The sequence below is a fragment of the Propithecus coquereli genome, unplaced genomic scaffold (assembly GCF_000956105.1).
Source record: "Propithecus coquereli isolate 6110/MARCELLA unplaced genomic scaffold, Pcoq_1.0 Scaffold32, whole genome shotgun sequence".
Lineage (NCBI taxonomy): Eukaryota > Metazoa > Chordata > Mammalia > Primates > Indriidae > Propithecus > Propithecus coquereli.
In genome coordinates, this window is record NW_012148841.1 from 2,959,496 (window position 1) to 2,980,462 (window position 20,967).

General features: G+C 37.9%; 1 protein-coding gene across 1 annotated transcript in view; it reads left to right on the plus strand.

The window, feature by feature from the left end:
* Positions 1 to 20,967, plus strand: part of MAGI2 (membrane associated guanylate kinase, WW and PDZ domain containing 2) — a 1,576,038-nt gene that overhangs the window by 1,421,830 nt on the left and 133,241 nt on the right. The window contains exons 13-14 of the mRNA XM_012650290.1: positions 7,340 to 7,381; positions 14,255 to 14,346. Of these exons, the coding sequence (XP_012505744.1) occupies positions 7,340 to 7,381; positions 14,255 to 14,346 (134 nt within the window). The remainder of the gene's footprint in view (positions 1 to 7,339; positions 7,382 to 14,254; positions 14,347 to 20,967) is intronic.

A 20,967-nucleotide genomic window follows, 5' to 3' on the forward strand; every position in this document is an offset into this window, starting at 1 on the left:
TATCCCCCTTCGCTTCTGCAGCTGCAGAACAGCAAACATGCTGACGACTCCCCACGTCACCCCCTCCCCCCTCGGTGACCTCGCCTGTGCCACTGCTGCTGCCGCCCAAATGGCATCCCCCTTCTTGTTTCTCTCTAATGTTTCTGAGGTCTCAGTAATGTTTTCAGGGTCAAAACTCCCAGGAAGCCAAAAAAGAGCAAGCTTATTTCCTTTCCTATCCTTCTCTTTTCTATCGTGTTACTTCATAACGCTAAATGGAGTGTGAATGAAAGACAGAAATCATGTCAAGGTAAGAAAAGCTGTACCCCTGAAGATTAAGGACACCAAAAGAGCACAATGGCATTTTCTGTATTCTGTCTAGCCGATTAGTTCACTCTTCTTGTTGTCATGTGGGTGTCTTTAAAAAACAAGACAGCATTTTTCCCTCTGTACATTTCTATTTCCAAAAAGGACAAGTTTCATTCTCTCATTTAAATTTTTATAGTAATACTAAAAAAAATTTTTTTTTAAACTAATGGATGAAAAACTCAGTCTATTCCTCATCCTCTTCAGTTGATTTAGGCAATGATCATAAAATGTATGCACCCAAACAAAAGATCCATATTCAAAATTTTTTATTGTGAAACACTCCTATTCTTATTCCTTTGAATCACATGCATGACATTTAGGTTTGGCTCTATTTATTCTTGTGTCTCTAAACTTTTTCCTGGGAGGAAAAAAAAATCAGTGAGACCAGGGAAAATGTGGGAGGGAATCCTAACCAAAGCTATTTAAACTAAGTCCTTTGACATTTTCCCTAGCCCATCGTGATCTCATGGTATCCTTCCTTACAGCCATGTCCAAAGCTAAAGAGATTTTTGCATTCACATGCAAAACTGGGTTGCAGTCACCAAATAAAAAGACACCCCCCACTCACAAGCCCGGGCTGTACAGAGCTACAGAATGTTTGTTCTATCAAAGTTGTCACGAAATATTTGGTTTCAAGTCACCAGTCCCCTGCAAATGATAGAAATTTATCAAATGATGTAAATGCTGCTGTGCCTCATTTGACTCATAATTAGATTATGCTGACATTTTAATGTGCACGCACAGGACATCTTAATAAAGGTGTATTCCTGGGGAAAAGTGCTGTGATTGTAAACAAACGAAGACAACCATAAGATACTAGAGCCACATGAAACAGAACATGACAGGTACCTGCTTATGAGAGGAAAGCTAGACACAGCCTATCTTCGCGAGATCTTCTCAAGATGAGGTAGGACTGAAGAAGGCAGAGAAAGGAAGATTCTTCCACCCTGCAGGCTGGTAATGTCTCTGATTTCAGAGCATTAGGCACAGTGCCCAGAGGTGGCAACGGCAGGCTCCACATCAATCAACAAGAATATATGAAACTCTCATTATGTGTCTAGGACTCTGCTAGGCCCTCCCCAAGAGAAAAGTCATGAGAAATAATCTCTGCTCATTAGAAGCTTGCAGGGAAGTTGAGGACACAAACAAATAACACACAGGAAAACAATTCCTGAACAAGGCTACATCACACAATGCAGCAAATAATATCGGTATTTTAACGTGTGGAATTGTGCAATAAAAGTAATTAGACATTTATGATAGTTTCTCAACTTTCATATGCAAAATTGATGTTTAATCAGAAGGATGTATTAGATATCTTTGAATTATCAAAAATCGCATTAGTCCAAATAGGAGAACTCTGCAAAAAAGAAAAAATTTTCCCACTAACTTAATTTCACATAAGCTTAAGCTTACATATAAAAAAGTAGAACCATGCCCCCCCCCAAAAAAGTCCCCCCAAACAGATTTGACCAATGGGACTTCTGGATCTTCATGTCAATTATTTAAACATTGACCCTATGTCATTACTACCTATTCCCAGAAAAGAGAAAAAATCTCCCCACTCCCATCTCTACCAAAGATTTTTGTCACCATTCTGTTTGTATTAGTCTCTGTTGATATTTGACTTCTTCCTGTCCCCATTGCTTGCAATTTTAAAAATTGAAAGCAAAGGAAAATATCCACCTTTGTATAGTGGGACAAGCCCTACTATTTTTGACTTCACGCTTCTCTATCCTTTTCCCATGAATCTCATGAAGGAAGGGCTTGCATTTTTTTGCAATCACAAGAGGAACTGCTTGAATTTTGTGTTTGTATTCTAACATTCCTAAAGCTGGACTATGTATATCATCTCTCACCTTGGAAAAGAAGTATTTCTAAAGGCCTTTACTGTTTTCTCCCTCTCATCTCGTCCTGCCATTCTTTCTCTATGTATGATTGCGCCCTTGCTTCAAGCATATATTTCTGACGTGATAGGAAACTTTTTTAAATGGCCTAGTTCCCCACGAGACTAGAGTGACTACATGTGGGAGTTTTCCTGGAACGGTCCTGGTTTGTGTTGTCCTGGCATAATTATTAACAGCTCACTTTTTACCCTATAGACACTGTCCTTATTTGAATGACAAATTATGAGGTTTCCCTTTATTGCATAATCTATTCAAGGAATAGACGTCATTGCTGTCCAAGAAAAGCATATATCTAAATGTACAGACTATGAATAAAAATTTTAACACCTACTTAGATAAATAATTTTCCAAGTTAAATTATTTGGCTACTAGGATTTTTTCCTATACATGTTTCATCCCTAACTTGGGGTGAAGGCTTAATTGGTGGCTCATCTTGGTAGCCAAACTCCCAATAAACTCCCTCCATACCCAGAAAATTGTACATATATACTAATCCCGTGCATGGTAAACTAAGTAGAAAATGCAAGTAGTAAAGCTTCACGCATTGAAGTACTGTGCCTTGCAGTCCTCATTCTTATCACAAAGAATAAGTCAAGTTCAACATCACAATAATCACGGAACTGAAAAGGAGTTAATCTCACATGTCTCCTGCCCTTAGGAAAGATTATTCCTAGATAACTGCAGATAGATGCCTATCACAACTCCTCTTTTTATTACCAGGCAAGGCAATATAAAGTGCTTCCCAAAGAAAATGAATGTGGCTCACTTTAGAATCTTAAGAAAATAAGATTCTAATGGATGCTTGTTGATTTAGGAAGGAGGGCCCAGTCTTGTTGCCTCACTTTTCCTTAAGCCAGGCTTATTCTAAAGGTTTGTCTTATCATCCTCAGCTCATGAGGGCATTTCTTGGGCATGCTCCACATTGCAGCCTTGGAAGCAGGAGCCAATGAGCAGATGCAGCTAGGAATAGACAGAAAAGAAAAATCCTTATTTCCTGGAACTCTTCCCTCAGGGTTCTGTTCCTTGGTTTGAACCCAAGTTGAATTATGACTGAAGTCGTACAAACTTTTTTCTCTTCACATTGAACTTTGGTTATTATAAATAAACAATTTATGAGGTACAACTTGTCCACACTCCTTTGCAGTAAGACATCACTCACGTGTAGGATCATAAAAGTGTCAAGGATATGTATGGTGTAATGTGCCTTCTGGTATAACCTCTTTAGAGTAGAAATTCCTCTGAAATTTCTTCAAAGAGAGCTCACACAATCAATTTTTCTTTCTAGAAATTAGAAAGCATTAACCTATAACAAGCAGTGAGTATCACAGCAAAGGTAGCAATCAAAAGTAACCACAGTCCTGTTAAAGAGCATAATGGAGCAGCAAACTGTTTTCAGCACTACACCTGAAACGAAATTATGATTTGTGGCACATCAAAAACAGTCTGTTGTGTTTTTCACCTCTATGGCTTTTATCCTGCTCTTTTGTTGTTCACTGTTCATAGTTGAATTCTTTCATTGTTTAGTATTATAATACACATACAATTCATGACTTATCACAAATGGGTGGTGTTTCTAAGCTGTCAGGTTTTCTGCTGCTCTTTCCTTGTTATGAGTGAGCAAGGCTTGTAGTTTGCCCTGCCTCCCATCCTAACAGCAGAGCCATTAGGAAGAAGGGGGTAGTTTAATAATATTATCCACCACAGCATACCACTGGAGATGCCAAATAAAAAGTGACGGTGGCAGCCACATCGCACATGGTAGTATCCATCCATGGTGCTCACAACCAGAGCTCTGAAGGCTGTGAAAAATCTGTCTGCTTGAGCCTTCCTGGCTTCAGTCTCCTTTCCCCGTGTAATTAAACACTCGAATACAGTCAAGCTGGAAATACCAAAAGGCTTAAGAAAAGTTTTAATAAATTCATGGATGCCCTAGCTAGAGGCAGCTATTACGTGATCACGAAAGGCCACCTTGCCTTCCCAGAGAACATCCTTACATCTGAACACTGTGCTAGGTCAAGCCCTGGTCTGATTTGCTCTAACATTGCTGGTGTCCAATGTCCTTAATTAAAATACCCCCCACAATATGTTCTCTTGAACACAATCTTACTTTAGTGAAATATTAAAATAAGATGATATGTAAATGTTAAGACACTTTTGCCAATGACTTTAGCATTAGAATCATAAAAAGATAAAAAAAAATATTTAATACCATTATCATTTTAAATGTCCTCCAATGTACTATGAAGGTTCTTCTGTACCTTTTTCCCATGGGAAAAGCATTGTTGTTATCCTTAGTATGATTTATGTTATAGTTTGATCTGTGAAAAAATTTGCCTTTCAGCTGGAGTTTCTAATATATCACATTATGCGTCACTTTTTAGTTATAATATACTGATAATGGAGATCAGTAAATCCAATTAAGTCATGTTTGCCATTTTTAATATGTAGATTTTAATTAATTTGGAAACCTAATTTTTAAAAATGGTATCTTCAGATACCTTTCGAAAAAACTGTGGTAATGTTTATATGTCTAGCAGATTCTTTTTGAAATAGAAAATTACCATGATGAGCTTGAGTAAGATAGATAGTAAAATAAAAGCTGTGGTAGAGCACATATTTTTCCCGTGTATTTTAGAAATTAGATCCATTACTATAGCTTATAAATTTATTTCATTCAGTAGTTTAAAACTTAAAGATCCTGGAATTAGACAGATGTAAGTGAGGGGAAGTGAAAAGTAAACTCTAAAATATCAGTCTTTGAAAGTTATTTTATATGTCAAAGCATTTTTTGGTAGCACAAATAGACAGTGTAAGCCAAGCTACTTTCATGAATAAATATGAGACCACCAAGGCTGCAGTGAACCGAGTTTAATTGCTCAATGGCAAGTAGGTCCTAGTAAGATTATATTAATAATAACATAAAATGTCAGTTTTATTCCTAATGGAAGTGTTTAGAAGGTAGCAGCAGTCTTCCATCTCTGATGCAGGTCTACCTTTTTGATGAAAGGATATTTTTCCATTCATAATCCTAAGCTGTCACACAAAATGTGGAGGCTCTTAAAAATATAACAATTCTGCTAGAAAACTAATTTGCCTTTACTGTGAAAACATAGCTTACCTGGCAGGAATGATCATTATGCCCTCAGTGAGCTGACTAGTTATTTATTTGAAACAAACAGAGCTCAGTGAGAAAGCAATCAGAATTTGGTCTTATTTTAATTTTTAAAATTTAACGATAAAATACTCATTTTTTTCATAGTGCACAACTTCATATGGCACAACTATATTATAAAATTATCTCATTCTAAATGGGGAAGTTCTATTGTACTTTATTTTCACTCTCTGTTTTTTAAAACTAAGTCTTTTAAGTTACCTCCTCTATAAATGCTTTTAATAAGGAATAATCACTTACATGACTGATGATTATATATCATAAATACATGATTATTTATAGACCATAATAATCATAATGGTCTGAAATTTCTTCTAAGCCAAAAATAGTTTACATATTGAAGTCTGAAAGTGTGGGAGGAGTGGTTCTTGCAAGAAAATTTTACAGTTCTTTTATCTACAAGGTGAATTTATGCTTTAGAGATGTGTAGTAACTTTTAATTAATCTCCATCTGGAATTCCTTACATAATTCAAAAGCAAAGCAATGTCATAAACTTAATATTAAGTTAATCATAGAGGCAAAAATATTCTGCGACTCTCTCAGATAGAAATATCTCAGCTTATCTTAACATAGATCTTCATCTTCCTAAATTTTTCTTGACCAGAAGTTTGTGTCCATGTGTCTTCTGCCCATCTCATATTAAAACAGTTGTGTGGTTTAGGAACTTCTCTATTGACAGAACTGTGAAAGAATGGGAAGAATATCTGAAGATGTTAGGAAGAAAATTATAGCATAGTCAAAAAAGAGTATAGTATATAGGTATTATATTTAGTATAATACTAAAACGAAACAAAAGAAAGATCTTTAATGCATAGTGCATTCTAATTCTTAAGTAAGATGAAAACGAAATGGACACTTAGATATAATATTATCAGTATTTTTTCTAAAAAGGATCTTGAAAAGTTTCCTGTGAAATAGTGTACAATAATTTACACAAGTCGCTTAGCATTTTGGGCCTTAATCTTGCCATCTGTGAAATGAAGGGCTATGGAGGAAGCTCTTCGAGGTGCCTTGCGGCTCCATCACTTTGTTAATTGCTCTACAATGTTAAGACAATGGATTTGGAAGGCAGAGTAAAAATTAAGGGACAATTTAATTATGTCATTTTATACATGTTCAGCAGTTCCAGATAAAGACTTGGTGAAAGTCTGCATTTCTCAAACATGTCTATCTGGGGTAGGGGTAGAAGCACATCAATTGGGCCCTAACCTACCCCTGGTAAATTTTAACCATGTCAGCAACATGTCTCCAAATACTTCCAGGACATAGTATGTAACTAGGTTGTCCAAGTTAAAGGTGTTTAAAGGTGTTTAAACTCATGTTCATGAATGTTATGTTGCTACATGTAACACAGATTACATCATAATTCTCGCAAAGGATCTCTACTGCCAAAATGAACCAATTTAACTCAACTATTTGTATATAACTTTATCCAAATAATTGGGAGTATCAAAATATTTGGACTGGTGTACATAAATCAATATAATCATTGATTGAATTTTCCACTTTTCAATGTTTTCTGATATAATATTATAACATGATTTTAAAAGACCTGTATTTACTATACATATTTCAGGTTCTGGATTGACTTTACTTTCAAATAAGCATTCTTCTAATGAGAATGAAAGCTTAATAATATGTAGAAATGGTAATCTTCTTTTTATTCTGATCTAAAAAAATTCAGATTTTTCTATTTTGGGTGCATATAAAAAGGATACTTTTATGTACATATTCATACAAAAAGTAGGGTAAATCTGTCCACTAACATCTATGGATCTTAGAGAAAAATATCATTAACGATGAGAACAAGATTGGGGCGGGGGAGTTATAATAGCAACAAAAAGAAAGTAAAGATGAATTTTAAAATGCCATAAATGAATTTCAATTTTAATTCCCCATTTTCCTATCCAGAACAAGTGCCACCCAGGACCAGTTTTCGAATGGATTCCTCTGGCAAGTATTCTTCACTATTCACAGTCCCGTGAACCATACATCTTCCATTTTGTGTAACAAATCATTCTTCCAAGTAGTCTCAGTTTTTTAGTATATAATCACTATACTATTTTATTCACCCACATAAACATGCATTCAAGGTACAGAGCAAATCTCATCATTGTGGGTCTGCAACAAAAGACAAAGGAATTTTCATAAAATGCTTTAGTAAAAGACTGGATTAAAAACCAGCCGCCAAAGAAAGCTGTAAGCCTGGCTAGATCCATGCTGTGCAATACAGCAGCCACTGGCTAGATGTGGCTGTGGGGCACTGAACATGTGGCTACGCTAAAGGTGGATGTGCTATGAGATATGTGTAAAACCCACGCTGGACTTCAAAGACTTAGTATCCCTAAAAAAAGAAAAAAAAAAGAATATCTCATTATTTTTATATTGATTTATGTTGAAATAATATTTCAGATATATTGTTAAGTAAAATATATTGTAAAAATTGATTTTACCTGTTTTGTTTTGGTTTTTATAATGTGACTACCAGAAAATTTTAAATTACTTATGTAGCTTACATTTTATTTATATTGGACAGCACTAGGCTAGGTGGAGATAAGAGGCTAGAGGAGCGCAAGAGATTTTCAATTTAGACATTTTCAAAGACCTTAACTAAAAATTTTGCTTGTATAAAATGAAATTATTTTCAAATCAATTAAATACCTATATCAACTTGACTTTTTTAAAACCATTCCAATTACAAAATGCTCTATTTCAATAGGATTTTAAGTTAGGATAGAATATTATAGTTTCAAATTCAAGAGCTGTTAGTGATAATTAATTTGCTTAAATGGAAATTTCTTTTTGACTTAATCATTCCAAAAATACCAATTTTGATTTAGGCTAAATTATTTAACATTATTGCGAAAACAAAGGAGGAAAAAGAAGATTCAGAATTTTTTTTTTTTTTACTCTTAGAATTAGTGATGGAAATACTTTGAATAGCTGATTAGACCACTGGATTGAAAGGCAGAACACTGAAACAATGGCAGAAAAGAGAGTTTAGTAATAATAGCACTATTTCAGGTCTGTGGACTCACAGCACACATCTCTAGAGTGTTTCCATGATGACAGCTCATCATCCATCTCAGCATGTTCTAACACCCCTCGGAAAATATATGTGCTTGAGATCATTTCATTCTGTAAATTTCCATGTCATTTTTTTTGGATATGCAGAAAATATAGAAGATATTGCTTAGCATTTTGTCCTCAAATAATGTCTAAATTATTTGTTTAGCTTGGTCTGAAAATTTTAAAGCATGATTATTCTTATACACTAACTGTCAAAATCCTTGTAATTTTGAAAACTATCATATGCCCAGAGAGAAAATGGGACCTAGTAATTACAGTTGCTAAATGAAATCAGGGTTTAATTTAGAATTCTGAATCTCAGCTTATTGGCCACAACAAGCACATTTTCTGAAAATCTCAGATTCTGAATGTACTTTAGTTAAAAAGAAAAGAAGAAAGGCAGAGCCTCCCAATAGTGTAGATTACCTTGATATATATGTGAAGTGATATTTTACATTTTTTAAAAAATACATTACTTAAAAGACAAAAGTTGTAGTTTGAGTATATTATTATACTACTATACAATCCAGATTTTCAAGAAAAGAACCAATCCAAATATTTTGTTTAATGTCGACACAAGTTATCAAAATATTCTGGAAAATTATGAATGCATCCAAAATAAATAGATCTCTCATATTATTTCTCACATTTATAAAGTGTCCTTTATCAAATTATGTGTCATGATTTTTGATTCCATTATATTTGTCATAATTATAAGGTATATTGTTAACTTTATCTGCGTAAGATCCTTAGGTACAGAGGTAAAATTGATAGTAAGAAGTCCTAACTAATGTATTTATTAAACTAAGTGATAGATCCATAGTGTAATAATGCTATGGTTCATTGGGTCTAGCAGATTGGTGAGTGCCTTGAAACAACTAAATTCAAGAAACATCTATTTAGCAATTCCTACAGGCTATGTATAATGGAACAGTATAGATAACAAAGATAATTGTGTCATCACTGAGGGAAAATATCAGTGAGAAACAATGGAATCTGTGGCCAGAGACTTTGAATGGGCAACTCCACCCGAAGACAAGAGACTGAGGGAGTGGAGTAGCACAGACACCACTTCCAAAGGAGACCTTTTCTTGTTTCAGATCAAACGAAATCTGAAGTCAGAAAGGCTGCATCAATAGTATCAAATGAGACACTGAAATCAATCAGAATGAGGAAAGATAAAAAGGTCATTTATTTTTTTCATTAGGATGTCATCAATGACTTTAAAGAGTTCAGCAATGCCAGGAGAGCATAAACCAGACGGGCAGAAATGAGTCAGAGCTGGAGTGAGGGCTCCACTGGGGACTACTTTTCCGAGAGAGGGATGGAAGGGAGGAGCAAGGTGGTATTTAGGAAGGAGAAATTTGAGCTTATTTGAAGGCTGAGGAAGAGAATCAAATAAAAAATGGGAGTGGCTTTTCCTATGACTAAAATATGCCCAGCTACATTCACATTACCACAGGGATAAAGGAGAGAGGTAAGAGAAGGAATTCTTTCAAGGCAAAGGACATTAGCTACTTATCAAGTAATGTTAGATTTGAGCAATAAAGACTATTTAATTCCTGTTTAACTCATTCTGTATCTGGACTGCATGGAAATCCAGAAACCAGGGACATGTTTAGCAACCTTCTTTGATTCCTGATGCATTTCTTATACTGTCTGTCCTAGATCTATTTATAGGGAAAAGCCAAAAAAGTAAGGTTCTTTCCAGCAGGAAAAATTCAATAAACGCATTCTCTGTGCCAAATTGAGATAATAAGCCATGGTGCTTATGTTTTAATTAAAACATGAAAGGGGATTCAAGTACCAAAATTTAATTGACATGTTTACAGCAGTATCCCATGTGCCAAATTAATTTATAAAAATGTCATTCTTTGCATTTTTGAAGATTGAATCCATTCATAAAATTAATCAGTTGTGTTTAGTTACCCAGCCTTTTCCCTGATACTGTGCACAAAGCTATGTCTTTCAAAAACAAGACCAAGGATACATATACTATGTGAAGTCCATGGGGTCTTAGTATGAAATAGGAATCGGCTTTCGAAATTCTGCTTTTCTTTACCATGAGGGAGGTTGTCCTGATACCTGGATGCGGTCACCATTTGCTACTTTTTAAATATTAGCATTTGCAACATCAGTGTGAGCCCAGGATAAATTAGGACTTAGAAATTCAATTTCTGTAACTTGCCATAGTGGTCATATAAAATCCCATGTAGGAAGAGTATCATGAGATGCTTTATTTCATAATGCTTCAGCATCCTAGGACCCAACTTCTAAGAAGGAAGCAACACTGGCCGTTGCTGGCCATTGAACACTAATGTTGAAAGAATATTTTATCTCCCCTTCCTCCATTCTTCACAATCACTGCCTCCTCTTGAGCTGCACCAAGCAGCACCTGAGAGTACAGGCCCCTGACAGTTTTGCAAAAAGGGTTGTAGAGACAGAAGATAAAAGAGAGCTCAGAAAAAATAAACAAGGAAGCAGAAGAGAAAAAGGATGTTGGTGGGGCATAGTTGAGCGACATCCAAAGTGATTCAGGTCCAGATAGGTATTTACTAGGCCCCCTCATATAACAATATCTCAAGTGCATAGTTTATTTATGAACAAGAGAGTGGAGTCGTGATCATTAGCTCTGTTGCAATGGGGTGAAGAGTTGCCCCTTGGATTTCTTCACTTTAAGTTCTTGCATTAATAAGGGAAGACATAAAGCATGATACAATGATCAAAACATGCCATCAGGCCAGAGGAGCAGCTAGGGGAAAGTATCAGAAACATCATAATCTTCCAAGAGACGTAACAAAGCAAGAAGGAAAAAGAATAATGTCTCCCAGCTTTATACATATAATTTTAGTTATTTTGTAAAGCCAGAGTCAAAGAGGGAGGAAAAAGAAAAAAAGAAAAATTATCTTTCTAAAAAGCTCTTATTTTTCATTGAAAGAAAATATTGCTGCCTCAAGGCACAATCTATCATTTCAACTTTTTTTCCAGTTGACTATTTCTCTAAAGTTTCCATGCCCTGCAGACTCTGAGTCTGTGTTCAAAATTAACAGAGAAATAAAAAATAAATCACGTCTGCTGGCACACTTCTCTAAAGGGTGGCTCTTTGCCTCTCTCTACTTGCTCACGTGCCATTAAGCTGGCCATCTTTGCCTGGAAGGATGAAGAGGAAATGGCTGGCACCATGCCACCCTATATTTGAAATCAGGATGGGTCAGAGCAACAGAATTGTAATTCTCACCGAAACTCACATAAAGGTTAGGAGAAGGGGGATAAATGCCTTGCTCACATCTCTGTTCTTCAGAGTTAAATAAAATTAACCAGCTAAAATCTAGATTTTTTTTCCTTTAAAAAAAGTCCTGGGGGGAAAAAAAAAAAAGAAAAAAGAAAAAAAAAAGTCCTGGGTTATTTATTAAGGAAAAGCTTAATTCCCTTAGGAATCACAGCATTTCCTGATATAAAAACCACTTGGACCCTGACACATCTCAAAATTCCATTACTGGGATTGTCATAATTTCAGCATTTCCTTAGGGGGAAAGTTTTACTTAGCAAATAAGATGAATCACACAGTAAATTTTTTGAGTTCCTGGTGCAATATGAATGGGTTCTGAAATCACTGGAGGAAAAATTTCTTAGCAGCAAGGCATAAGTGAGAAGAATATAGGAGATGAAAAGTTCCAGTTAAATATATGCTGGCTCTATCATTTTCAGTGTCAAAAATATATCACCTTCTATCTGTATTTTTTATGTATATATAATCTAGAGTCCTCCAAGCTTATAGTGACCTAGAGAAGAAATTGCTGTGAGCATTTGTATCATGATCAACTTACAGAAGTCTGAACAATGACTGAGCATTATCTGTCATCTCCCATCTCCCCGTGCCTTTCTCCATCCCTTGGGAGGAGTACAGGTACCTGCTATGATTTTGTAGGACTGCTCCGTCTGCCTCCAGACTGCCAAAGGTTTAGCACACACCCCAATGTGTGATTTCGTAGATGATATTATAGACACCAAAATAAACTGAGTTCAAAAGTCAATTGTGCCTCGTAGAGTATAGGGCAAAGTTGCCATCTTCCCTGTATCACCAAACTCTACTTCATAGGAACTGAATTTTTCTAAGTTCTCCTGTCTTTAAAATATGACTGATTATATAATTTATAAAGGATGACTAAAGGACATGGAGCTCTAATTGGTTACCTCTCTTTGAGGGTTGTATATTATTCATTGAATGGAAAAGACCTTGGTCATATGTGCATTTGGTCATAAGAAGGTGTGTGAATGGTCATTTTGTCTTGCCCAATATATACATACACATGTATTTATATGCCTCATTCAGCTTTTTTTAAGAGAGCACAAGACAAGTGATCAGCACTTGCCTACATATTAGAAATAAATGACTCTCCTTTCATACATCACTGGGAATAACCCGTGTTGCTGGGCACCAAGGCAAGCCCAGTATCATTGTGCTTTATACACTGTATCACTTAGCAGCCCTGCTCACTGCAGCACCTGGACAAGATTCACCTGGCCATCATTCAGTGAGTCTCTCTCTATTGTGCCTGCTATTTTACATCCAGGTGACTCAGACATAGACTTTTTTCCCATGCGGATTCTCTGAAATCCCTCCTTAATTTCCAAAACTGTCCTTTTTAAGCAAGGGGAATTTTACTTAATACGTGCTTCTAAACTATTAAGGCCCGGAAATCACTAAATATTTCTTAAGCAAAGGATGGCATGACAAATATTTCCCCAAATCAGTGATTATCCAGTGACATCCTAGCAGTGAGCATGAAAGTATGCACAACACAGTCATGATTGCAGCACTGCCCCCTGAGGAGGGTGCAAAGGACCAGGAGCAGGGTATAAGTATAAATCATATTCTCCTTAAAATGTCAAAATATTTTTTATAGTTTTAGTTTACTCTAGGGCTGGAAAAATGACATTCAGGAGAGTTTCCTACCTTATTCTTAAGTACATTTCTGTTCTTTCGGCTGACCTCCGAAAAGTATTCTTCTTCTAATCTATTTTGAGTACGCTAAGGAAGTCAAAAGTCAATTAGTGGCTTCCCCATTCTAAAATGTTTGGGGGATAAGAGTTCATCTTAAACCCAGATGAATTTCTACCTGTAAGTTCTGAAAAACATAAAGGAATTTTTCATGATATAAACACTTCTCTTAAACCCCAACAGAGAAAAGATTAAAGTCTTTATTTTCTAATTTTTACAATCTTAGACAACTTTTATTGGGCATAAGCTTATCCCCCACCCCCATACACACACTCTCTCTCCCCTAAACTGGATGTTTCTAGTCATAAAGAGATAGTAGTAAAATCACTACATCTTTACTAAGCAGTTTCAGGGTTTTGCCATCTGTTCTCTCTTACTTCTGTAATAATCATGCTAATCAAAGTAAACATCTTCAAATGACAGCCAAGCTTCTTGAGGGCAATCCAAATGCTCTTAGGAAAATAAAGAGTTATAGAGGCATCAATTTTTTTTCACCTGGAAAATCTGTGGTCTCTTTCTGCTTATGGCGACACCCTAGTGGTGCCTTTGGCTGGTTGCTATTGTTCCAGGGACACCTAATTTTGGAAGACCTACTTTTTTGCTACCATATTTTTTGTATCCTCTATGCTCTCCATCGACTCTAACAGCTTTCTCATTAATCACGTCCACAAAATTAATTTATCACTGGTGTGTTCAGTTCCTCAGGGGCTGGTGGAAGCCAGATTCATTATTCATTGGGATCTCCTTTATGCCAGGTCCAGATTATAAGGAATTGGATGTTCACCTTCGGAGGATGGAGTCTGGATTTGGCTTCAGAATCCTTGGGGGAGATGAACCCGGACAGCCTGTAAGTTGAATCTCCTTTATTTCCATGCTTTGGGTTCTGTGTGTGTGCAGGCACTAGGGAAAATATCATTCAGTGTGACATATAAAGGGAAATGTTTTAGGACTCACATAAAAGGTTTAAGGCTTGGTTTTTTCCTTGCTATTCTCTTTAAAAACGACCTCACAACTTGCAAATATCTCATCATAAATCACATTAAGAGAGGTACATTATCGTTTTTAGAATGAAGTGGATTCCTCTTGAGTATTTCAGTTGTTTACTTGTACTGGAGCCCTGGTATCTTTGGACAGCAGCTCGTGGGTAGACATGCAGTATGACAGAGGATCCCTGTGAACAGGCGACTTGGAACAACAGAACTATGTGTATTTTCAACCAAAACAGCAAAGAAGAGAAAACACAGGGATAAACTGAAGTAAAATCAAACCCAATGTTACAGAATTTCATGTAGATTTGAATTAAGGGATTACCATGAGACAATGTTCCCAAAGTCAGCTTCAATTGGCACAGTACTGGGAATTTGGAAGGGGCTCTGGAGACATCTTTTTATATACATGTATGTGTTTATACATGTATGTGTGTATATTCAGAGTAAAAGCAAAAAATGGCAATAGTTACTAATACACAGAAAACACAGCAAGGCTAGATTATGAGCATGTATTAAAATATCAGCTATAAAACACTCATTGTAAAAGATGTATCTTAAATGTTACCCAATGTGACTAAGTCAAGTCCATGAAAGTTTTGAATAAATGAAGATTCTGTGCTGTGCAGCCAGATGTCTGCACCCCATTTCAGCTCTGGCAGCCGCACCCCACCATAGCTCACGCAAGGGATTTAAACTCTAAGCTTCAGTTTTCTCATCTGCAAGATGTGGATAACAATAATCCTTGCTCATAGAGTAGCTTTAAGGATTAAAGAAGATAACATATGTAAAGGTCTTGGCATTGTGCCTGGATCATATTAAGTGCTGAATAAATGCTTATCATTATCGGCTTTGTCTCTCCTTTTGCTAGATTGTTCCGGAAAATAAAATTAAAAATAAAACATGGTCAGAAATCTTCAGGAGAAAAAAAGTTAACCTAACAAATGAAATTAATTGTTAACAATTAAAACCATCCCAAAGTGAAGCAGATTTCCTCGGTAGAGAGTGGGCTCCTGCACACAAGAGGAATTCCAGCAGAGTCAGCGAGAACTTGATGGGAACTCCAGAGAGGCTTCCTCTCCTGCGAGAGGAGTTGGACTAGATGATTGATGAGGTCCCTTTCTCCAGAGAATTCCAGGAGGCTGAGCTTGGACTTCAAGGATGAGGGCACTCCAGAAAAAAAGATTTATTTCCTAATTCCTGGGAATAAAATTTGGCAACAGTCAACTGGAATGTCACTAATTCCCTGGCTGCCAAAATAGATGTGAATGTGCATCTGCCAAGAAGGATTGGCCAGATCTTCTTAGGTAAAACATAGGGCTCAAGTCACTCCAGGCTTCAGTTTTTCTCTGAGATTAAATTGAGGGTCCCATGCTGTAGGTACAAGAAGCAAATCTTGGTTTCACTCTGCTCCCATTCACAGGTTTGTTCCCCTCTCCCTCTGTCACCTGATTCTGAGTTTACCAGGGGTCCTTGGTCACCTAGTCAGTCCTCCAGCTTCCCTCCTCTGTATAATTCATCTTGTTCTTTATAGAAAAAACTGAGAACACTATCAAGTCCCTTCATGTATGTAAGCATTTAACACAGTGATTTATACTCCAAAGCCTCAGAATCGTTCTCTAACATGTTTGTATGTCTACCTATGTTGTTTAATCAGCAGGGTTTTAAATTTCTTCTAAGCAAGAACTTAATATCACCCTTTTTATTCTACTTTGGTGCCCCATAAATTAAAAATGTGTCATTATCCAGAGTGAACCAACCTTGAGGTGAAGGTCACAGTCCTCCAGACTGCCACATCTGCACAAGATTCCTCACATCAACTGAAATGAATTTGCCAAACTGCGAAGTCTAAGGGAACAGTCCCCACAGACTGCCCCAGGTTTACACATGGGCTATAAATTCGTGGGTCCCCACTATGTAGTGGGTTCACTGGTTACTAACTTGTTTGGTGGGACAGAACACTCACACACACATACATTACATGAATTGGGTTTATTGCTTACAGATAGGCAGCAAGAGAAAACAGAATCCTAGGGTTCATCATGATCCGGTCACTCATAGGCCAGGAGTGATGCCCAGGACAGATGGAGTCTCAACTGTACATGCCCCACTTGCACCACCACTAAAGGACCCCCAAAATCAACCCACCGTGGGTTTTACGCTCTGGAGAAATATGACTGACTGAGCTAAAGCACTGAAGGGCATCATATTTCTGGAGGGGACTAGGACAGAACCCAGGCTGTTCCAGCCAGCCCCTCCTTATATCAGGATGTTGCACTCCTAGTACAAGCTATAGTTATTCTTGAGAAGTACAAGAAAGAAAGGGGGAGAACTGGGTCAGTCCAAGGCCACCCAGAGAACTGTCCTCTACCCACACCCTTCTTCATGTTCAGTAATTCTTCAGAATTCTTCATTCTTCTTCATGTTCAGTAAGTGCCATACTTACGATTATGGTTTTATTATAGTGGAATGATAAAAATTAGAAACAGCAAAAAGAAGAGACACATAGGACAAAGTCTGGAAGGGTTCCAAATGTGAAGCTTCCATCCTCCTTAGGGACATGGTGCGCTCCCAGCACTGACAAACAGAGTATTGCCAACTGGGGATGCTCCCCAGGCTTTTGTGTCCAGGGTTTTTACTGGAGTTTCATTACATGGGCATGATTGATTGAATCATTGACCACAAGATTGACCTCAATCTCTAGCCTCTTCTTCTCCCCATAGATCAGGCTAATATCATGTGGTTCTAAGGCCCAGCCCTCTAATTACATGGTTGGTCTTTCTCATATGGTCAGCTGCCACCCTAAGACTTTTGGTGTGGCTGGCCCCATCCTGAGTCATCTCCTTGGCATAAGCTATCAGGTATGATATCAGATATCATCAAAGGGGTCACCATAAACAAGGTTACCTTTCATGAACCAGGAACAATGGCCAAAACTCACTTTGGGCTGAAGCAAAATTCTTTATGAAAAAGCCATAGGCTTAAAAGATACCAAATAAATAAAACAATTAAACCATGCTCAAAATAAAATACAACTGCAAGATTATTTTTTATAGCATTTCATGGGATACTGGGCACTAACCAAAACAACTGCTGGGCATTCAAGGGTAAATCCATGTAGAATCCATTGCACTTATACTTACATAATACTCCAAACTTACCAACCTAAGGGGTTTCCACTAGAAAGACAAACTCCCTGTTTGTTCTGGAATACACTGACTGGCATGCTTCTTTTTCCTCATACCAATCTGTGAGCTCCTTGAAGGCAAAGGACGATGGTTTAACGGTGTTTATGTCCTCCAAGCCTAGCTTGGTACAATAAATATTTGTTAAACAGAATTGAAGAGAGTACTTTTCACCAAGCCAAAGCTGTCACCTGAGCTTCTCAGAAAAAATAATGATCTGGAGTTTACATTTTCTGGGGCCTCTAAATCCTATAGCCCCTGTAGAATTAAAGTGGCCTAGTCCTAGAAGCAGAGATGGTGTCCTGGCAGCCTTACAACATGGTTCATTTAGTTCCCTCCATGTTTTAAAATTGTTGAGCACCTACTAATTTCACATTTAAAAATTTTTTTATTTTCATCTTGTCTTAAAAAACAAATCTATCAGTATTGAGCTTGCCTTTCTCCATGACAACTGGCTGGAGCTAAGCAGTGGCCCCTTTTATACTGAGCCTGGCCACAGTTCCCAAACTCCCTTATGCCTGTGTTACTCATTTAGGCTACTATCTTTAAGACTCCCATCCCAGAGGACTGGATTAAATGAAAGAAATTGGAAAGATGAATATTTTATGCCAAAGGAGCTTCAACCAGGGCCAGATCTTTATAGACCACAAGCACTGAAAATAGTATCAGGTCCCTTCTCCCATATATAAATACAAATAAATGATTAAACTATAAAATAAATGTAAGGCAAGGCAACAATGTTCCAATTCTTCCCATGACACTTACTTTAATACAGTCTTTGAAATATGAAATTCTTACTTTGCTGGAGCCCTAGGCTCACGCTTCATCTGCTTTGGGGATAAACCAGCACCCCATTCAGTAAATATTAATATTATCTTCACCTGCCCCCTCTGCCAGCAGTAGAAGGGATTGCATGACTGAGGCATGGGGAGAACATAGACTTGGCTGGCTCAGGAAGAGAGTGGTCTTGCTGGACTTTGCCTGGCACAGGAGCAATAGAATTGTTACCAAGATGGAACATGTATTGCTCATAAGGAAGCTCAGGTGCGTGCACACAGCCATGATCACCACTCAGCCTCAGGACATCTTTCTGCCCGGTTTGTACACAGATCCCCAGGCTCCCAACCCTTCCGAATATTGGCTTTGCATTCCCAAGTCCTTCCTCCCCTCCAGGGAGTAGGCATCAAATATTTATGATAAGCCTCCTAAGATTACATGGATTGCTGGTTATCCTATTATGTTTATTTAGATTTATTCTGGTTTATTCCTTCAGTGAATGATTTAAGACACACTCCTGCTGCATGTTACAATTTTGACATTTAAGCCATAAAGAAGACGCCTAAATCTCCCTGAAGCAAGCAAAGCCAGAAAAATGAGTTTTGAAAACCAGAATATGGTACCTCAAAATGACCATATCAGGAAGAGTGAGTCTACTGCGAAGATCTCCCATAAGCCTTTCCTTCCTGTTTTCCTACATTCTAAGTCTGTAGGTAACACACAAACAAAATGCACTAGCCTCATTTAGTTGCCGGTGTGCTACAAAGGGAGAGGCGTGTCAGGTGACTTTGTCCCCAACTAAAGGAGGTCTCCTAAGTACATCAAATGGGTTTCTGCCTCCACATATACAAAATGGTATTGACATCCCAGGGTGCACATTAAACGTGACAGCATGGCTTTTGGCAAATAATGAACAGCAGGACTCCAACTCACACAAAGTGTATGGGCATTTTTCCTGCAAGAGGAAATACTTTTCACAGTTAAATAACAATAGAAATAGAAAGAAATGAAAAATTGCCATAAAGGAACAAAAATGGGATTTCCAGCTGTGAACTGAAAAGAGCTCGAAAGGCATCAAGATGGAAAGATCTGCAAAACACTGCAGTGGAGAAAAGCCATTCAAAGAAAGAGATAATGATAGACCTGCTCCTTGGCACAAGAGTCTGGTACAAACTGGTGGAGGAGTTGCCAAAGGAAAGAGGCTGAAACCTGCTCGTCACAGTGTCAAGTTGTCCCAGGCTACAGTTATTGCAGAGCAGATCTACTGGGGTTGGACTAACACTGGATAGATAGTACAGGAAAGAATTAAAGGGATTAAAAGGACTGGAAAGGTGGTTTTAGTTTTGTTGTGTCTGTCTTGTTTGGTTGAGTTTTTTTTCTTTTTAGTATCGGGTTTTCCCTGTGGCTTACTGCGATCTTGGCCACTTGAACGTGAATTGCTGTTATTTCACATCAAATGCTCTGTTTTGTTCTGTGCCCTCAAAGCCTAAGTAAAGTAGAGTTGTGGAGTTGTTTTGTTTCTTTTGTTTTTTAGAGAAGGCAATTGGAAAGATAGGGCCATGGATCAGCTGTTCATGGGAAAGGTCTTTCTTGATCTGTTTTGCCACAAAGCTCTTCCTTCAGGGCCAAAACAATGGGGATGGGATAAAAAGCTCCTCTGAGAGCACAGAGAAGAGAAAGCTGAAGAGTGGGACTGAGGATCAGCTGAGGCCGAAGAGTCCAGTGAGGCTAGAGGGAGGTAATGAATGGGGCAAGGCTGGGAAGCCTCACTGGCCAGTGTGGCCAGAGGTCAGCAAGACCAGAAGGAAAACATGGCCTGGTGGGTGGGGGAGACCAGACTAAGCACAGGGGCATGGGGGTCAGCAGACCTGGCAAGTGACTATTGTGATGGGTCACGGAGCTCAGGCCCTGCACCTGGGAGAGAGTCTCTCAGCAGACTTGGGAAGTAGCCAGTGAGACCACAGACCCTGTGGCCATTGGACCAAGTGGGAACAATCAGAGCCTTGCTACTCATAGTGTGACTGATCTGTGGACCAGCAGCATCCAAAACTCCTGGGAGCTTGTTAAACAGACATAGTACCAGGCCTCACCCCAGGCCTGCAGAATCAGGCTGTCGGCAGGGAGGCCCAGAACTGTTTTAACAAGTTCACCATGTAATTCCTGTATACCCTAAACTCTGAGAACTGCTGACTTAAAGGGTCGGATATCCTGAGGCATGTTCTCAAGAGCTTAAGCAAACTTGAGAGTGTGTGTACATTGGGAAGCCAGCATGAGTTACAGTGGAAGAAGGAATCATAGATTATTCAGTCCCTAGAGTTACGGTGGCAAATGGGAAATAATAGAATGTGTCAAGTGTACAAATCATTTTCGAAGTAAAGAAAAAAAATTGTGATTTTTTTTCTGAATAGAAAAATACATAAAGCTATCTCTGTGTCAGTAGTGAAATATAATGCACAAAGGAGCTAACTGCCAAAGGCTAAGGAGCAACAGCAGCGTGAGAGCTGGAGGCAGTCAGGGTGC